The sequence below is a fragment of the Lampetra fluviatilis genome, chromosome 72 (assembly GCF_964198595.1).
Source record: "Lampetra fluviatilis chromosome 72, kcLamFluv1.1, whole genome shotgun sequence".
Lineage (NCBI taxonomy): Eukaryota > Metazoa > Chordata > Hyperoartia > Petromyzontiformes > Petromyzontidae > Lampetra > Lampetra fluviatilis.
The window spans coordinates 4,737,109-4,755,082 of record NC_136346.1 but is presented as its reverse complement, the minus strand read 5'-3'; the positions used below and the strand labels follow the sequence as shown (position 1 = coordinate 4,755,082).

Below are 17,974 nucleotides of genomic sequence, written 5' to 3'. Positions count from 1 at the left end.
GGGTTGGTGGGTGGGTGAGGTGGGTGGTGGTGGTGGATGGGTGGAGTGGGTGGGGTGGGGTATGGTAGGGTGGGGTGGGGTATGGTAGGGTGGGGTGGGTTGGGTGGGTGGGGGTGGGTGGTTTGGTAGTGTGGGGTGGGGTGGGTGGGTTGGTGGGTGGGTGGGTGGAGTGGGTGGAGTGGGGTAGGTGGGTGGGGTGGAGTGGGTGGGGTTGGTGGGGTATGGTAGGGTGGGGTGGGTAGGGTGGGTTGGGTGGGTGTTGTGGGGGTGGGTGGGGTGGGTGGGGTGGGTGGGGTAGAGTGGGGTGGGTGGGTGGGTGGGGTGGGTGGGGTTGGTGGGTGGGTGGGTGGAATGGGTGGGGTGGGTAGGGTGGGTAGGGTGGGTAGGGTGGCTGTTGTGGGGGTGGATGGGGTGGGTGGTTTGGTAGTGTGGGGTGGGGTGGGTGGGTTGGTGGGTGGGTGGGTGGAGTGGGTGGAGTGGGGTAGGTGGGTGGGGTGGAGTGGGTGGGGTGGGTGGGGTATGGTAGGGTGGGGTGGGTAGGGTGGGTTGGGTGGGTGTTGTGGGGGTGGGTGGGGTGGGTGGGGTGGGTGGGGTAGAGTGGGGTGGGTGGGTGGGTGGGGTGGGTGGGTTGGTGGGTGGGTGGGTGGGTGGAATGGGTGGGGTGGGGTATGGTAGGGTGGGGTGGGTAGGGTGGGTAGGGTGGCTGTTGTGGGGTGGATGGGGTGGGTGGGGTAGGGTAGGGTGGGTGGGGTAGAGTGGGGGTGGGTGGGTGGGGTGGGTGGGTTGGGTGGGTGGGTTGGGTGGGTGGTGGGTGTGTGGAGTGGTGGGTGGGTGGGTGGGTGGTGGTGGGTGGGTGGTGGTGGTGGGTGGGTGGGTGGGTGGAGTGGGTGGGGTGGGTGGGGTATGGTAGGGTGGGGTGGGTAGGGTGGGTAGGGTGGCTGTTGTGGGGGTGGATGGGGTGGGTGGGGTGGGTGGGGTAGAGTGGGGTGGGTGGGTGGGTGGGTGGGGTGGGTGGGTGGGTGGGGTGGGTGGGTGGGTGGGGTGGGTGGGTTGGGTGGGGTGGGTGGGTTGGGTGGGTTGGGTGGTTTGGTAGTGTGGGGTGGGGTGGGTGGGTTGGTGGGTGGGTGAGGTGGGTGGTGGTGGTGGGTGGGTGGTGGTGGTGGGTGGATGGGTGGAGTGGGTGGGGTGGGGTATGGTAGGGTGGGGTGGCTGTTGTGGGGGTGGATGGGGTGGGTGGGGTGGATGGGGTGGGTGGGGTGGGTGGACTGGGTGGGGTGGAGTGGGTGGGGTGGGTGGGTTGGGTGGGTGGGGTGGGTAGGGTGGCTGTTGTGGGGGTGGATGGGGTGGGTGGGGTAGGGTAGGGTGGACTGGGTGGGGTGGACTGGGTGGGGTGGGTGGAGTGGGTGGGGTGGGTGGGTTGGGTGGGTGGTGGTGGTGGGTGGTGGTGGTGGGTGGGTGGGTGGGTGGAGTGGGTGGGGTGGGGTATGGTAGGGTGGGGTGGGTAGGGTGGGTAGGGTGGCTGTTGTGGGGGTGGATGGGGTGGGTGGGGTAGGTGGGGTAGAGTGGGGTGGGTGGGGTGGGTGGTTTGGTAGTGTGGGGTGGGGTGGGTGGGTGGTGGTGGGTGGGTGGGTGGGTGGTGGTGGGTGGGTGGTGGTGGTGGGTGGGTGGGTGGAATGGGTGGGGTGGGGTATGGTAGGGTGGGGTGGGTAGGGTGGGTGGGTGGCTGTTGTGGGGGTGGATGTGGTGGGTGGGGTAGGGTAGGGTGGGTGGGTGGGTGGGGTGGGTGGGTGGTGGTGGTGGGTGGGTGGGTGGAATGGGTGGGGTATGGTAGGGTGGGGTGGGTAGGGTGGGTGGGTGGCTGTTGTGGGGGTGGGTGGGTGGGTGGGTGGGGTGGGTGGGTTGGGTGGGTGGGGTGGGTGGTTTGGTAGTGTGGGGTGGGGTGGGTGGGTGAGGTGGGTGGTGGTGGTGGTGGGTGGGTGGTGGAGTGGGTGGGGTGGGTAGGGTGGGTAGGGTGGACTGGGTGGGGTGGGGTGGGGTATGGTAGGGTGGGGTGGGTAGGGTGGGTGGGGTGGCTGTTGTGGGGGTGGATGGGGTGGGTGTGGTGGACTGGGTGGATGGGGTGGGTGGTGGTGGACTGGGTGGACTGGGTGGGGTGGACTGGGTGGGGTGGATGGGGTGTATCTCCACTGAGCGATGTGGACGGTGAAGTGAGGGACGACGCTTCGAGGAAGCGTCGTCCCTCGCCGTCCACCAAAACGTCCACCAAAACGTTTGCCGTAAAGACACTGATTCCGATTCTCCCCGTGTCTCCGTGTCTCCGTGTCTCCGTGTCCCCGTGTCTCCGTGTCCCCGTGTCTCCGTGTCTCCGTGTCCCCGTGTCCCCGTGTCCCCGTGTCCCCGTGTCCCCGTGTCTCCGTGTCTCCGTGTCCCCGTGTCTCCGTGTCTCCGTGTCCCCGTGTCCCCGTGTCTCCGTGTCTCCGTGTCTCCGTGTCCCCGTGTCCCCGTGTCCCCGTGTCTCCGTGTCTCCGTGTCCCCGTGTCCCCGTGTCCCCGTGTCCCCGTGTCTCCGTGTCCCCGTGTCTCCGTGTCTCCGTGTCTCCGTGTCTCCGTGTCTCCGTGTCTCCGTGTCCCCGTGTCTCCGTGTCTCCGTGTCTCCTTGTCTCCGTGTCTCCGTGTCTCCGTGTCTCCGTGTCTCCGTGTCTCCGTGTCTCCGTGTCTCCGTGTCTCCATGTCTCCCTGTCTCCGTGTCTCCGTGTCTCCGTGTCTCCGTGTCTCCGTGTCTCCGTGTCTCCGTGTCTCCCTGTCTCCGTGTCTCCATGTCTCCCTGTCTCCGTGTCTCCGTGTCTCCGTGTCTCCGTGTCTCTCCCTGTCTCCGTGTCTCCGTGTCTCCGTGTCTCCGTGTCTCCCTGTCTCCGTGTCTCCCGTGTCTCCGTGTCTCCGTGTCTCCGTGTCTCCATGTCTCCCTGTCCTCCGTGTCTCCCGTGTCTCCGTGTCTCCGTGTCTCCATGTCTCCATGTCTCCATGTCTCCCTGTCTCCGTGTCTCCGTGTCTCCGTGTCTCCGTGTCTCCGTGTCTCCGTGTCTCCGTGTCCCGTGTCTCCGTGTCTCCCTGTCTCCGTGTCTCCGTGTCTCCGTGTCTCCGTGTCTCCGTGTCTCCATGTCCCGTGTCTCCGTGTCTCCGTGTCTCCGTGTCTCCGTGTCTCCGTGTCTCCGTGTCTCCGTGTCTCCGTGTCCCGTGTCTCCGTGTCTCCGTGTCTCCGTGTCTCCGTGTCTCCGTGTCTCCGTGTCTCCGTGTCTCCGTGTCTCCGTGTCTCCGTGTCTCCATGTCTCCCTGTCTCCGTGTCTCCATGTCTCCCTGTCTCCGTGTCTCCGTGTCTCCGTGTCTCCGTGTCTCCGTGTCTCCGTGTCTCCGTATCTCCGTGTCTCCATGTCTCCATGTCTCCCTGTCTCCGTGTTTCCATGTCTCCCTGTCTCCGTGTCTTCGTGTCTCCGTGTCTCCGTGTCTCCCTGTCTCCGTGTCTCCGTGTCTCCGTGTCTCCGTGTCTCCGTGTCTCCATGTCTCCGTGTCTCCGTGTCTCTGTGTCTCCATGTCTCCCTGTCTCCGTGTCTCCATGTCTCCGTGTCTCCGTGTCCTCCGTGTCTCCATGTCTCCATGTCTCCCTGTCTCCGTGTCTCCGTGTCTCCGTGTCTCCGTGTCTCCGTGTCTCCGTGTCTCCGTGTCTCCCTGTCTCCGTGTCTCCGTGTCTCCGTGTCTCCGTGTCTCCGTGTCTCCGTGTCTCCGTGTCTCCGTGTCTCCGTGTCTCCGTGTCTCCATGTCTCCATGTCTCCCTGTCTCCGTGTCTCCGTGTCTCCGTGTCTCCGTGTCTCCGTGTCTCCGTGTCTCCCTGTCTCCATGTCTCCCTGTCTCCGTGTCTCCGTGTCTCCGTGTCTCCGTGTCTCCGTGTCTCCGTGTCTCCGTGTCTCCGTGTCCCCGTGTCTCCGTGTCTCCGTGTCCTCCGTGTCTCCCTGTCTCCGTGTCTCCGTGTCTCCGTGTCTCCGTGTCTCCCTGTCTCCGTGTCTCCCTGTCTCCATGTCTCCCTGTCTCCATGTCTCCCTGTCTCCGTGTCTCCGTGTCTCCCTGTCTCCATGTCTCCATGTCTCCATGTCTCCATGTCTCCATGTCTCCATGTCTCCATGTCTCCCTGTCTCCATGTCTCCCTGTCTCCGTGTCTCCGTGTCTCCCTGTCTCCGTGTCTCCGTGTCTCCGTGTCTCCGTGTCTCCGTGTCTCCGTGTCTCCGTGTCTCCATGTCTCCCTGTCTCCGTGTCTCCGTGTCTCCCTGTCTCCGTGTCTCCGTGTCTCCGTGTCTCCGTGTCTCCGTGTCTCCATGTCTCCCTGTCTCCCTGTCTCCGTGTCTCCGTGTCTCCGTGTCTCCGTGTCTCCATGTCTCCATGTCTCCATGTCTCCCTGTCTCCGTGTCTCCGTGTCTCCATGTCTCCCTGTCTCCGTGTCTCCGTGTCTCCATGTCTCCCTGTCTCCGTGTCTCCGTGTCTCCGTGTCTCCATGTCTCCCTGTCTCCCTGTCTCCGTGTCTCCGTGTCTCCGTGTCTCCGTGTCTCCGTGTCTCCATGTCTCCCTGTCTCCGTGTCTCCGTGTCTCCGTGTCTCCATGTCTCCCTGTCTCCCTGTCTCCGTGTCTCCGTGTCTCCGTGTCTCCGTGTCTCCATGTCTCCCTGTCTCCGTGTCCTCCATGTCTCCATGTCTCCGTGTCCTCCGTGTCTCCATGTCTCCCTGTCTCCGTGTCTCCGTGTCTCCATGTCTCCCTGTCTCCGTGTCTCCGTGTCTCCGTGTCTCCCTGTCTCCATGTCTCCCTGTCTCCGTGTCTCCGTGTCTCCGTGTCTCCGTGTCTCCCTGTCTCCGTGTCTCCGTGTCTCCATGTCTCCCTGTCTCCATGTCTCCATGTCTCCCTGTCTCCATGTCTCCGTGTCTCCATGTCTCCTGTCTCCGTGTCTCCGTGTCTCCGTGTCTCCGTGTCTCCGTGTCTCCGTGTCTCCGTGTCTCCATGTCTCCATGTCTCCATGTCTCCGTGTCTCCGTGTCTCCGTGTCTCTGTGTCTCCCTGTCTCCCTGTCTCCATGTCTCCATGTCTCCATGTCTCCCTGTCTCCATGTCTCCATGTCTCCATGTCTCCCTGTCTCCGTGTCTCCATGTCTCCGTGTCTCCCTGTCTCCATGTCTCCGTGTCTCTGTGTCTCCATGTCTCTGTGTCTCCGTGTCTCCATGTCTCCATGTCTCTGTGTCTCCATGTCTCTGTGTCTCCATGTCTCCGTGTCTCCGTGTCTCCATGTCTCCATGTCTCCCTGTCTCCGTGTCTCCGTGTCTCCCTGTCTCCATGTCTCCGTGTCTCCGTGTCTCCGTGTCTCCGTGTCTCCCTGTCTCCATGTCTCCGTGTCTCCATGTCTCCATGTCTCCATGTCTCCATGTCTCCATGTCTCCATGTCTCCCTGTCTCCATGTCTCCCTGTCTCCGTGTCTCCGTGTCTCCCTGTCTCCGTGTCTCTGTGTCTCCGTGTCTCCATGTCTCCATGTCTCCATGTCTCCGTGTCTCCGTGTCTCCCTGTCTCCATGTCTCCGTGTCTCCCTGTCTCCATGTCTCCGTGTCTCCGTGTCTCCGTGTCTCCGTGTCTCCGTGTCTCCGTGTCTCCATGTCTCCCTGTCTCCGTGTCTCCGTGTCTCCGTGTCTCCGTGTCTCCGTGTCTCCATGTCTCCATGTCTCCCTGTCTCCGTGTCTCCGTGTCTCCGTGTCTCCATGTCTCCATGTCTCCATGTCTCCGTGTCTCCCTGTCTCCGTGTCTCCGTGTCTCCCTGTCTCCGTGTCTCCGTGTCTCCGTGTCTCCATGTCTCCGTGTCTCCGTGTCTCCGTGTCTCCCTGTCTCCCTGTCTCCGTGTCTCCGTGTCTCCCTGTCTCCCTGTCTCCCTGTCTCCCTGTCTCCATGTCTCCATGTCTCCCTGTCTCCGTGTCTCCGTGTCTCCGTGTCTCCGTGTCTCCGTGTCTCCCTGTCTCCGTGTCTCCGTGTCTCCGTGTCTCCATGTCTCCATGTCTCCATGTCTCCCTGTCTCCGTGTCTCCGTGTCTCCGTGTCTCCCTGTCTCCCTGTCTCCGTGTCTCCGTGTCTCCCTGTCTCCCTGTCTCCCTGTCTCCCTGTCTCCATGTCTCCATGTCTCCCTGTCTCCGTGTCTCCGTGTCTCCGTGTCTCCGTGTCTCCCTGTCTCCGTGTCTCCGTGTCTCCGTGTCTCCGTGTCTCCGTGTCTCCGTGTCTCCGTGTCTCCATGTCTCCCTGTCTCCCTGTCTCCATGTCTCCCTGTCTCCGTGTCTCCGTGTCTCCGTGTCTCCGTGTCTCCCTGTCTCCATGTCTCCATGTCTCCATGTCTCCATGTCTCCCTGTCTCCGTGTCTCCGTGTCTCCGTGTCTCCCTGTCTCCGTGTCTCCGTGTCTCCGTGTCTCCGTGTCTCCGTGTCTCCGTGTCTCCGTGTCTCCGTGTCTCCCTGTCTCCATGTCTCCATGTCTCCCTGTCTCCCTGTCTCCGTGTCTCCGTGTCTCCGTGTCTCCCTGTCTCCATGTCTCCCTGTCTCCGTGTCTCCATGTCTCCCTGTCTCCGTGTCTCCGTGTCTCCGTGTCTCCATGTCTCCGTGTCTCCGTGTCTCCGTGTCTCCGTGTCTCCGTGTCTCCCTGTCTCCGTGTCTCCGTGTCTCCGTGTCTCCGTGTCTCCGTGTCTCCGTGTCTCCGTGTCTCCGTGTCTCCGTGTCTCCGTGTCTCCGTGTCTCCGTGTCTCCGTGTCTCCGTGTCTCCGTGTCTCCGTGTCTCCGTGTCTCCGTGTCTCCGTGTCTCCATGTCTCCCTGTCTCCGTGTCTCCATGTCTCCCTGTCTCCGTGTCTCCGTGTCTCCGTGTCTCCGTGTCTCCGTGTCTCCCTGTCTCCGTGTCTCCGTGTCTCCGTGTCTCCGTGTCTCCGTGTCTCCGTGTCTCCGTGTCTCCCTGTCTCCGTGTCTCCGTGTCTCCGTGTCTCCGTGTCTCCGTGTCTCCGTGTCTCCATGTCTCCCTGTCTCCGTGTCTCCGTGTCTCCGTGTCTCCGTGTCTCCGTGTCTCCGTGTCTCCGTGTCTCCGTGTCTCCGTGTCTCCGTGTCTCCCTGTCTCCGTGTCTCCGTGTCTCCGTGTCTCCGTGTCTCCGTGTCTCCGTGTCTCCGTGTCTCCGTGTCTCCCTGTCTCCGTGTCTCCGTGTCTCCGTGTCTCCGTGTCTCCGTGTCTCCGTGTCTCCGTGTCTCCGTGTCTCCGTGTCTCCCTGTCTCCCTGTCTCCGTGTCTCCGTGTCTCCGTGTCTCCGTGTCTCCATGTCTCCATGTCTCCCTGTCTCCGTGTCTCCGTGTCTCCCTGTCTCCGTGTCTCCGTGTCTCCGTGTCTCCGTGTCTCCGTGTCTCCCTGTCTCCGTGTCTCCCTGTCTCCCTGTCTCCCTGTCTCCCTGTCTCCCTGTCTCCATGTCTCCATGTCTCCCTGTCTCCGTGTCTCCGTGTCTCCGTGTCTCCGTGTCTCCGTGTCTCCGTGTCTCCGTGTCTCCCTGTCTCCGTGTCTCCGTGTCTCCGTGTCTCCGTGTCTCCGTGTCTCCGTGTCTCCGTGTCTCCGTGTCCCCGTGTCCCCGTGTCTCCGTGTCCCCGTGTCCCCGTGTCTCCGTGTCTCCGTGTCTCCGTGTCTCCGTGTCTCCGTGTCCCCGTGTCCCCGTGTCCCCGTGTCTCCGTGTCTCCGTGTCTCCGTGTCTCCGTGTCTCCGTGTCTCCATCTCTCCGTGTCTCCGTGTCTCCGTGTCTCCGTGTCTCCGTGTCTCCGTGTCTCCGTGTCTCCGTGTCTCCGTGTCTCCGTGTTTCCGTGTTTCCGTGTCTCCGTGTCTCCGTGTCCCCGTGTCTCCGTGTCTCCGTGTCCCCGTGTCCCCGTGTCTCCGTGTCTCCGTGTCTCCGTGTCCCCGTGTTTCCGTGTCTCCGTGTCTCCGTGTCCCCGTGTTTCCGTGTCTCCGTGTCTCCGTGTCCCCGTGTCTCCGTGTCTCCGTGTCTCCGTGTCTCCGTGTCTCCGTGTCTCCGTGTCTCCGTGTCTCCGTGTCTCCGTGTCTCCGTGTCTCCCTGTCTTCGTGTCTCCGTGTCTCCGTGTCTCCGTGTCTCCGTGTCTCCCTGTCTTCGTGTCTCCGTGTCTCCCTGTCTCCGTGTCTCCGTGTCTCCGTGTCTCCCTGTCTCCGTGTCTCCGTGTCTCCGTGTCTCCGTGTCTCCCTGTCTCCGTGTCTCCGTTTCTCCGTGTCTCCCTGTCTCCCTGTCTCCGTGTCTCCGTGTCTCCGTGTCTCCGTGTCTCCGTGTCTCCGTGTCTCCGTGTCTCCGTGTCTCCGTGTCTCCCTGTCTCCGTGTCTCCGTGTCTCCGTGTCTCCGTGTCTCCGTGTCTCCGTGTCTCCCTGTCTCCGTGTCTCCGTGTCTCCGTGTCTCCGTGTCCCCGTGTCCCCGTGTCTCCGTGTCTCCGTGTCTCCGTGTCTCCGTGTCTCCCTGTCTCCGTGTCTCCGTGTCTCCGTGTCTCCGTGTCTCCGTGTCTCCGTGTCTCCGTGTCTCCGTGTCTCCGTGTCTCCGTGTCTCCGTGTCTCCGTGTCTCCGTGTCTCCGTGTCTCCGTGTCCCCGTGTCCCCGTGTCCCCGTGTCCCCGTGTCCCCGTGTCCCCGTGTCCCCGTGTCTCCGTGTCCCGTGTCCCCCGTGTCCCCGTGTACCCGTGTCTCCGTGTCTCCGTGTCTCCGTGTCTCCCTGTCTCCGTGTCTCCGTGTCTCCGTGTCTCCGTGTCTCCGTGTCTCCCTGTCTCCGTGTCTCCGTGTCCCCGTGTCCCCGTGTCCCCGTGTCCCCGTGTCTCCGTGTCTCCGTGTCTCCGTGTCCCCGTGTCCCCGTGTCCCCGTGTCCCCGTGTCTCCGTGTCTCCGTGTCCCCGTGTCTCCGTGTCTCCGTGTCTCCGTGTCCCCGTGTCTCCGTGTCTCCCTGTCTCCGTGTCTCCGTGTCTCCGTGTCTCCGTGTCCCCGTGTCCCCGTGTCTCCGTGTCCCCGTGTCCCCGTGTCTCCGTGTCTCCGTGTCTCCGTGTCTCCGTGTCTCCGTGTCCCCGTGTCCCCGTGTCCCCGTGTCCCCGTGTCCCCGTGTCTCCGTGTCTCCGTGTCTCCGTGTCTCCGTGTCTCCGTGTCTCCGTGTCTCCGTGTCCCCGTGTCCCCGTGTCCCCGTGTCCCCGTGTCTCCGTGTCTCCGTGTCTCCGTGTCTCCGTGTCTCCGTGTCTCCGTGTCCCCGTGTCCCCGTGTCCCCGTGTCCCCGTGTCTCCGTGTCTCCGTGTCTCCGTGTCTCCGTGTCTCCGTGTCCCCGTGTCCCCGTGTCCCCGTGTCTCCGTGTCCCCGTGTCCCCGTGTCTCCGTGTCTCCGTGTCTCCGTGTCTCCGTGTCTCCGTGTCTCCGTGTCCCCGTGTCCCCGTGTCTCCGTGTCCCCGTGTCTCCGTGTCTCCGTGTCTCCGTGTCTCCGTGTCTCCGTGTCTCCGTGTCTCCGTGTCCCCGTGTCCCCGTGTCCCCGTGTCTCCGTGTCTCCGTGTCTCCGTGTCTCCGTGTCTACGTGTCTCCCTGTCTCCGTGTCTCCGTGTCTCCGTGTCTCCGTGTCTCCGTGTCCCCGTGTCCCCGTGTCCCCGTGTCTCCGTGTCTCCCTGTCTCCGTGTCTCCGTGTCTCCGTGTCCCCGTGTCTCCGTGTCTCCGTGTCTCCGTGTCTCCCTGTCTCCGTGTCTCCGTGTCCCCGTGTCCCCGTGTCTCCGTGTCCCCGTGTCCCCGTGTCTCCGTGTCTCCGTGTCTCCGTGTCTCCGTGTCCCCGTGTCCCCGTGTCTCCGTGTCTCCGTGTCTCCCTGTCTCCGTGTCTCCGTGTCCCCGTGTCCCCGTGTCCCCGTGTCCCCGTGTCCCGTGTCCCCGTGTCCCCGTGTCTCCGTGTCTCCCTGTCTCCCTGTCTCCGTGTCTCCGTGTCTCCCTGTCTCCGTGTCTCCGTGTCTCCGTGTCTCCGTGTCTCCGTGTCCCCGTGTCCCCGTGTCTCCCTGTCTCCGTGTCTCCGTGTCTCCGTGTCTCCGTGTCCCCGTGTCCCCGTGTCCCCGTGTCCCCGTGTCCCCGTGTCTCCGTGTCTCCCTGTCTCCGTGTCTCCGTGTCTCCGTGTCTCCGTGTCCCCGTGTCCCCGTGTCCCCGTGTCCCCGTGTCCCCGTGTCCCCGTGTCCCCGTGTCTCCGTGTCTCCCTGTCTCCGTGTCTCCGTGTCTCCGTGTCTCCGTGTCCCCGTGTCTCCGTGTCTCCGTGTCTCCGTGTCCCCGTGTCTCTGTGTCTCCGTGTCCCCGTGTCCCCGTGTCCCCGTGTCCCCGTGTCTCCGTGTCTCCCTGTCTCCGTGTCTCCGTGTCTCCGTGTCTCCGTGTCTCCGTGTCTCCGTGTCTCCGTGTCCCCGTGTCTCTGTGTCTCCGTGTCCCCGTGTCCCCGTGTCTCTGTGTCTCCGTGTCCCCGTGTCTCCGTGTCTCCGTGTCCCCGTGTCTCCGTGTCCCCGTGTCCCCGTGTCTCTGTGTCTCCGTGTCCCCGTGTCTCCGTGTCTCCGTGTCCCCGTGTCTCCGTGTCCCCGTGTCCCCGTGTCTCCGTGTCCCCGTGTCTCTGTGTCTCCGTGTCTCCGTGTCTCCGTGTCCCCGTGTCCCCGTGTCCCCGTGTCCCCGTGTCTCCGTGTCTCCGTGTCTCCGTGTCTCCGTGTCCCCGTGTCCCCGTGTCCCCGTGTCCCCGTGTCTCCGTGTCCCCGTGTCCCCGTGTCCCCGTGTCTCCGTGTCTCCGTGTCTCCGTGTCTCCGTGTCCCCGTGTCCCCGTGTCCCCGTGTCTCTGTGTCTCTGTGTCTCCGTGTCTCCGTGTCTCCGTGTCTCCGTGTCTCCGTGTCCCCGTGTCCCCGTGTCTCCGTGTCCCCGTGTCTCCGTGTCTCCGTGTCTCCGTGTCTCCGTGTCTCCGTGTCCCCGTGTCTCCGTGTCCCCGTGTCCCCGTGTCCCCGTGTCCCCGTGTCTCCGTGTCTCCCTGTCTCCGTGTCTCCGTGTCTCCGTGTCCCCGTGTCCCCGTGTCCCCGTGTCCCCGTGTCCCCGTGTCCCCGTGTCCCCGTGTCTCCGTGTCTCCGTGTCTCCGTGTCCCCGTGTCTCCGTGTCTCCGTGTCTCCGTGTCTCCGTGTCCCCGTGTCTCCGTGTCTCCGTGTCCCCGTGTCTCCGTGTCTCCGTGTCTCCGTGTCCCCGTGTCTCCGTGTCCCCGTGTCTCCGTGTCTCCGTGTCCCCGTGTCCCCGTGTTTCCGTGTCCCCGTGTCTCCGTGTCCCCGTGTCTCCCTGTCTCCGTGTCTCCGTGTCTCCGTGTCTCCGTGTCCCCGTGTCTCCGTGTCCCCGTGTCCCCGTGTCTCCGTGTCTCCGTGTCTCCCTGTCTCCGTGTCTCCGTGTCTCCGTGTCTCCGTGTGCCCGTGTCTCCGTGTCTCCGTGTCTCCGTGTCCCCGTGTCCCCGTGTCTCCGTGTCTCCGTGTCTCCGTGTCCCCGTGTCTCCGTGTCTCTGTGTCTCCGTGTCTCCGTGTCTCCGTGTCCCCGTGTTTCCCTGTCTCCCTGTCTCCCTGTCTGTCTCTCTGTCTCTCTGTCCCCGTGTCTCCGTGTCTCCGTGTCTCCATGTCTCTGTCTTTGTGTCTCTGTGTCTCCGTGTTTCCCTGTCTCCCTGTCTGTCTCTCTGTCTCTCTGTCCCTGTCCCTGTGTCCCCGTGTCTCTGTCTCCGTGTTTCCCTGTCTCCCTGTCTCCCTGTCCCTGTGTCCCCGTGTCCCCGTGTCTCTGTCTCCGTGTTTCCCTGTCTCCCTGTCTCCCTGTCCCTGTGTCCCCGTGTCCCCGTGTCTCCGTGTCTCCGTGTCTCCGTGTCTCCGCCCAGACTCTGCTGCAGCTGCAGAATCAAAATGCCGAACTCAGGAGACAAAACTTGGAGCTCAGCGCTCGCTTGGACACGGAGCGCACGGAGGCCGAGGGTAGGACAGCCGTGTCTGTGTGTGTGTCTGTGTGTGTGTCTCTGTGTGTGTGTCTGTGTGTCTGTGTGTGTGTGTGTCTGTGTGTGTCTGTGTGTCTCTGTGTGTGTGTCTGTGTGTGTGTGTGTCTGTGTGTGTGTGTGTCTGTGTGTGTCTGTGTGTCTGTGTGTGTGTCTGTGTGTGTGTTTGTGTGTGTGTCTCTGTGTGTGTGTCTGTGTGTCTGTGTGTGTGTGTGTCTGTGTGTGTGTCTGTGTGTGTCTGTGTGTCTGTGTGTGTGTGTCTGTGTGTGTGTGTGTGTCTGTGTGTCTGTGTGTGTGTCTGTGTGTGTGTTTGTGTGTGTGTCTCTGGGTGTGTGTCTGTGTGTCTGTGTGTGTGTGTCTGTGTGTGTGTGTCTGTGTGTGTGTCTGCTACACACACACAGTGTGTGTGTGTAGCAAGTGCCCTGCCAATGATGCACGGGTTGTTCCTTGCCACTGATCGCTCTATGCCCGTGTGTGTGTCTCTCTCTCTCTCCTCGTGTCTCTCCCCACGGTGTCTCCCCCCATCTCCCCGTGTCTCCCCGTGTCTCCCCGTGTCCCCCCCCATCTCCCCCCCTCTCCCCCCCCCTCTCCCCGTCTCTCCCCCCATCTCCCCGCGTCTCCCCCCATCTCCCCCCATCTCCCCCCCTCCCCCCATCTCCCCATCTACCTTCTCCCCCCCTCTCCCCCCATCTCCCCACGTCTCCCCCCATTTCCCCGTCTCATCTCCCCCCCTCCCCCCATCTCCCCGCGTCTCTCCCCGCATCTCTCCATCTCCCCCGCATCTCTCCATCTCCCCCGCATCTCCCCGCGTCTCTCCCCCCATCTCCCCACGTCTCCCCCCATCTCCCCCCGTCTCCCCACGTCTCTCCCCGCGTCTCCCCACCTCTCTCCTCATTTGCACCCCTCTCCCCACGTCTCCCCCATCTCCCCACGTCTCCCCCTCTCCCCGCGTCTCTCCCCGCGTCTCTCCCCCCATCTCCCCACGTCTCCCCCCATCTCCCCACGTCTCCCCACGTCTCTCCCCACGTCTCCCCACGTCTCTCCCCGCGTCTCCCCACCTCTCTCCTCATTTGCACCCCTCTCCCCACGTCTCCCCATCTCCCCACGTCTCCCCCTCTCCCCGCGTCTCTCCCCGCGTCTCTCCCCGCGTCTCCCCGCCCCGTCTCCCAGAGCGTCTGCGAGCGGAGCGCGGCTCCCTTGAGGGCGTCTTGCAAGAGGAGCGCTCGAGGCACCAGGCTCTGCTGCAGGACCAGGCCAGCCTGGAGAGCAAGTGCGACCTGCTGCTGCTGCAGCTGCAGCAGCTGCAGCAGAAGGATGGAGACACGGCAAAGGTCAGAGTCGCCCCTTACTGACTCTGCAGCAGAGGGTCGCAAACGAGTTTTGATTCCTTACCCCTCGTACCAGACCGTACCCGTACCCTACCCGTACCCTACCCGTACCCTACCCGTACCCTACCCATACCCAGCCGGGTACGGGTATCGGGTACCCGGTTGCGACCTCTGGGATGAAGCCACGTTGCAGGCGCGGGTGGGTTGATTCTAGGAACTTGAATTGTGAGAAGAGACAAGACGTTGGGAAATGAGTGACAATCACGGTGACTCACCAGTGACTCACGGCCTACCCGTACCCGGCCGCACCAGGGTCGCAAACGGGTATCGGGTAGGGTACGGGTATCGGGTAGGGTACGGGTATCGGGTAGGGTACGGGTATCGGGTAGGGTACGGGTAGGGTACGGGTATCGGGTAGGGTACGGGTATCGGGTACCCGGTTGCGACCTTTGCTCTGGAGTGGGTCGATGGAATCTCGATTTGAAGATTTCGTGACTGCAGGTTATTCACACTCGTTGGTTCATTCGGTGAAGTCACGTAGAAGGGAAATAATAAAATAATAAAACATAATAAAATGCAATTCTCACGACGTTTCGGCCACAACGCAAGCAGCCGTCCTCAGGTGAAGAACAGGTCTGTCGGAAAGACAGCGTCTGAATGAACACCACCAAGCTTGGCAGCGTATATTTAAGCTGGGTTAGAGGGGGAAGGGCGCCTTGACAAAAGAATTAGGCTCTCACCTTTCTGAAGAAATGCCGTGACTCTAAGGTAATACCAATCGCATTCACACTCACCTCTGCTGCTGTAACTTCTTCTCATTCCACAAGTAGTGACTAATCCCATATCTGCATTTCCTCTTGATATGCAAATTCTTTTGTCAAGGCACTCTTCCCCCTCTAACCCAGCTTAAATATACGCTGCCAAGCTTGGTGGTGCTCATTCAGACGCTGTCTTTCCGACAGACCTGTTCTTCTGAACACCACCAAGTTTGGCAGCGTATATTTAAGTATATATTTAAGTATACACGCTGCCAAGCTTGGTGGTGCTCATTCAGACGCTGTCTTTCCGACAGACCTGTTCTTCTGAACACCACCAAGCTTGGCAGCGTATATTTAAGTATATGTTTAAGTGTATACGCTGCCAAGCCTGGTGGTGCTCATTCAGACGCTGTCTTTCCGACAGACCTGTTCTTTTGAACACCACCAAGCTTGGCAGCGTATATTTAAGTATATGTTTAAGTATACACGCTGCCAAGCTTGGTGGTGCTCATTCAGACGCTGTCTCCCCGACAGACCTGTTCTTTTGAACACCACCAAGCTTGGCAGCGTATATTTAAGTATATATTTAAGTGTATACACTGCCAAGCCTGGTTGTGCTCATTCAGACGCTGTCTTTCCGACAGACCTGTTCTTCTGAACACCACCAAGCTTGGCAGCGTATATTTAAGTATATATTTAAGTGTATACACTGCCAAGCCTGGTGGTGCTCATTCAGACGCTGTCTTTCCGACAGACCTGTTCTTCTGAACACCACCAAGCTTGGCAGCGTATATTTAAGTATATATTTAAGTGTATACACTGCCAAGCCTGGTGGTGCTCATTCAGACGCTGTCTTTCCGACAGACCTGTTCTTCTGAACACCACCAAGCTTGGCAGCGTATATTTAAGTATATATTTAAGTGTATACACTGCCAAGCTTGGTGGTGCTCATTCAGACGCTGTCTTTCCGACAGACCTGTTCTTCTGAACACCACCAAGCTTGGCAGCGTATATTTAAGTATATATTTAAGTGTATACACTGCCAAGCCTAGTGGTGCTCATTCAGACGCTGTCTTTCCGACAGACCTGTTCTTCTGAACACCACCAAGCTTGGCAGCGTATATTTAAGTATATGTTTAAGTATACACGCTGCCAAGCTTGGTGGTGCTCATTCAGACGCTGTCTTTCCGACAGACCTGTTCTTTTGAACACCACCAAGCTTGGCAGTGTATATTTAAGTATATATTTAAGTATACACGCTGCCAAGCTTGGTGGTGCTCATTCAGACGCTGTCTTTCCGACAGACCTGTTCTTTTGAACACCACCAAGCTTGGCAGCGTATATTTAAGTATATATTTAAGTATACACGCTGCCAAGCTTGGTGGTGCTCATTCAGACGCTGTCTTTCCGACAGACCTGTTCTTCTGAACACCACCAAGCTTGGCAGTGTATATTTAAGTATATATTTAAGTATACACGCTGCCAAGCCTAGTGGTGCTCATTCAGACGCTGTCTTTCCGACAGACCTGTTCTTCTGAACACCACCAAGCTTGGCAGTGTATATTTAAGTATATATTTAAGTATACACGCTGCCAAGCTTGGTGGTGCTCATTCAGACGCTGTCTTTCCGACAGACCTGTTTTTTTGAACACCACCAAGCTTGGCAGCGTATATTTAAGTATATATTTAAGTATACACGCTGCCAAGCTTGGTGGTGCTCATTCAGACGCTGTCTTTCCGACAGACCTGTTCTTCTGAACACCACCAAGCTTGGCAGCGTATATTTAAGTATATGTTTAAGTATACACGCTGCCAAGCTTTGTGGTGCTCATTCAGACGCTGTCTTTCCGACAGACCTGTTCTTCTGAACACCACCAAGCTTGGCAGCGTATATTTAAGTATATGTTTAAGTATACACGCTGCCAAGCTTGGTGGTGCTCATTCAGACGCTGTCTTTCCGACAGACCTGTTCTTCTGAACACCACCAAGCTTGGCAGCGTATATTTAAGTATATGTTTAAGTATACACGCTGCCAAGCTTTGTGGTGCTCATTCAGACGCTGTCTTTCCGACAGACCTGTTCTTCTGAACACCACCAAGCTTGGCAGCGTATATTTAAGTATATGTTTAAGTATACACGCTGCCAAGCTTGGTGGTGCTCATTCAGACGCTGTCTTTCCGACAGACCTGTTCTTTTGAACACCACCAAGCTTGGCAGTGTATATTTAAGTATATATTTAAGTATACACGCTGCCAAGCTTGGTGGTGCTCATTCAGACGCTGTCTTTCCGACAGACCTGTTCTTTTGAACACCACCAAGCTTGGCAGCGTATATTTAAGTATATATTTAAGTATACACGCTGCCAAGCTTGGTGGTGCTCATTCAGACGCTGTCTTTCCGACAGACCTGTTCTTCTGAACACCACCAAGCTTGGCAGTGTATATTTAAGTATATATTTAAGTATACACGCTGCCAAGCCTAGTGGTGCTCATTCAGACGCTGTCTTTCCGACAGACCTGTTCTTCTGAACACCACCAAGCTTGGCAGTGTATATTTAAGTATATATTTAAGTATACACGCTGCCAAGCTTGGTGGTGCTCATTCAGACGCTGTCTTTCCGACAGACCTGTTTTTTTGAACACCACCAAGCTTGGCAGCGTATATTTAAGTATATATTTAAGTATACACGCTGCCAAGCTTGGTGGTGCTCATTCAGACGCTGTCTTTCCGACAGACCTGTTCTTCTGAACACCACCAAGCTTGGCAGCGTATATTTAAGTATATGTTTAAGTATACACGCTGCCAAGCTTTGTGGTGCTCATTCAGACGCTGTCTTTCCGACAGACCTGTTCTTCTGAACACCACCAAGCTTGGCAGCGTATATTTAAGTATATGTTTAAGTATACACGCTGCCAAGCTTGGTGGTGCTCATTCAGACGCTGTCTCCCCGACAGACCTGTTCTTCTGAACACCACCAAGCTTGGTAGCGTATATTTAAGTATATGTTTAAGTATACACGCTGCCAAGCCTGGTGGTGCTCATTCAGACGCTGTCTTTCCGACAGACCTGTTCTTTTGAACACCACCAAGCTTGGCAGCGTATATTTAAGTATATGTTTAAGTATACACGCTGCCAAGCTTGGTGGTGCTCATTCAGACGCTGTCTCCCCGACAGACCTGTTCTTCTGAACACCACCAAGCTTGGTAGCGTATATTTAAGTATATGTTTAAGTATATACGCTGCCAAGCCTGGTGGTGCTCATTCAGACGCTGTCTCCCCGACAGACCTGTTCTTCTGAACACCACCAAGCTTGGTAGCGTATATTTAAGTATTTATTTAAGTATATACGCTGCCAAGCTTGGTGGTGCTCATTCAGACGCTGTCTCCCCGACAGACCTGTTCTTCTGAACACCACCAAGCTTGGTAGCGTATATTTAAGTATATGTTTAAGTATACACGCTGCCAAGCCTGGTGGTGCTCATTCAGACGCTGTCTCCCCGACAGACCTGTTCTTCACCTGAGGACGGCTGCTTGCGTTGTGGCCGAAACGTCGTGAGAATTATTTTATTGTTTTATTTTATTATTTTATTATTTCCCTTCTACGTGACGACTTTACCGAAAGAACCAAGAAGATTCTTTTTTATTATTTCCCTTCTACGTGACTTAATTTTTGTATCTTTTTATTTCTATTATTTTATTATTTCCCTTCTACGTGACTTTAATTTTGTATCTTTTTATTTATATTATTATATTATTTCCCTTCTACGTGAATTTTAGTTTTATCTTTTTATTTTTTATTTTATTATTTCCCTTCTACGTGACTTTAATTTTT

The 17,974-nt window shown here is 58.9% G+C and overlaps 1 protein-coding gene across 1 annotated transcript in view; it reads left to right on the top strand.

Moving 5' to 3' along the window:
• Window positions 1–11,945: 11,945 nt before the first annotated feature.
• The window catches only part of LOC144953180 (unconventional myosin-Va-like), a gene marked incomplete at its 5' end in the record, with an annotated part of 128,479 nt that continues 122,450 nt past the window's right edge, over window positions 11,946–17,974 (top strand). The window contains 2 exon segments of the mRNA XM_078883740.1: window positions 11,946–12,039; window positions 13,227–13,387. Coding sequence (XP_078739866.1) covers window positions 11,946–12,039; window positions 13,227–13,387 — 255 coding nt within the window.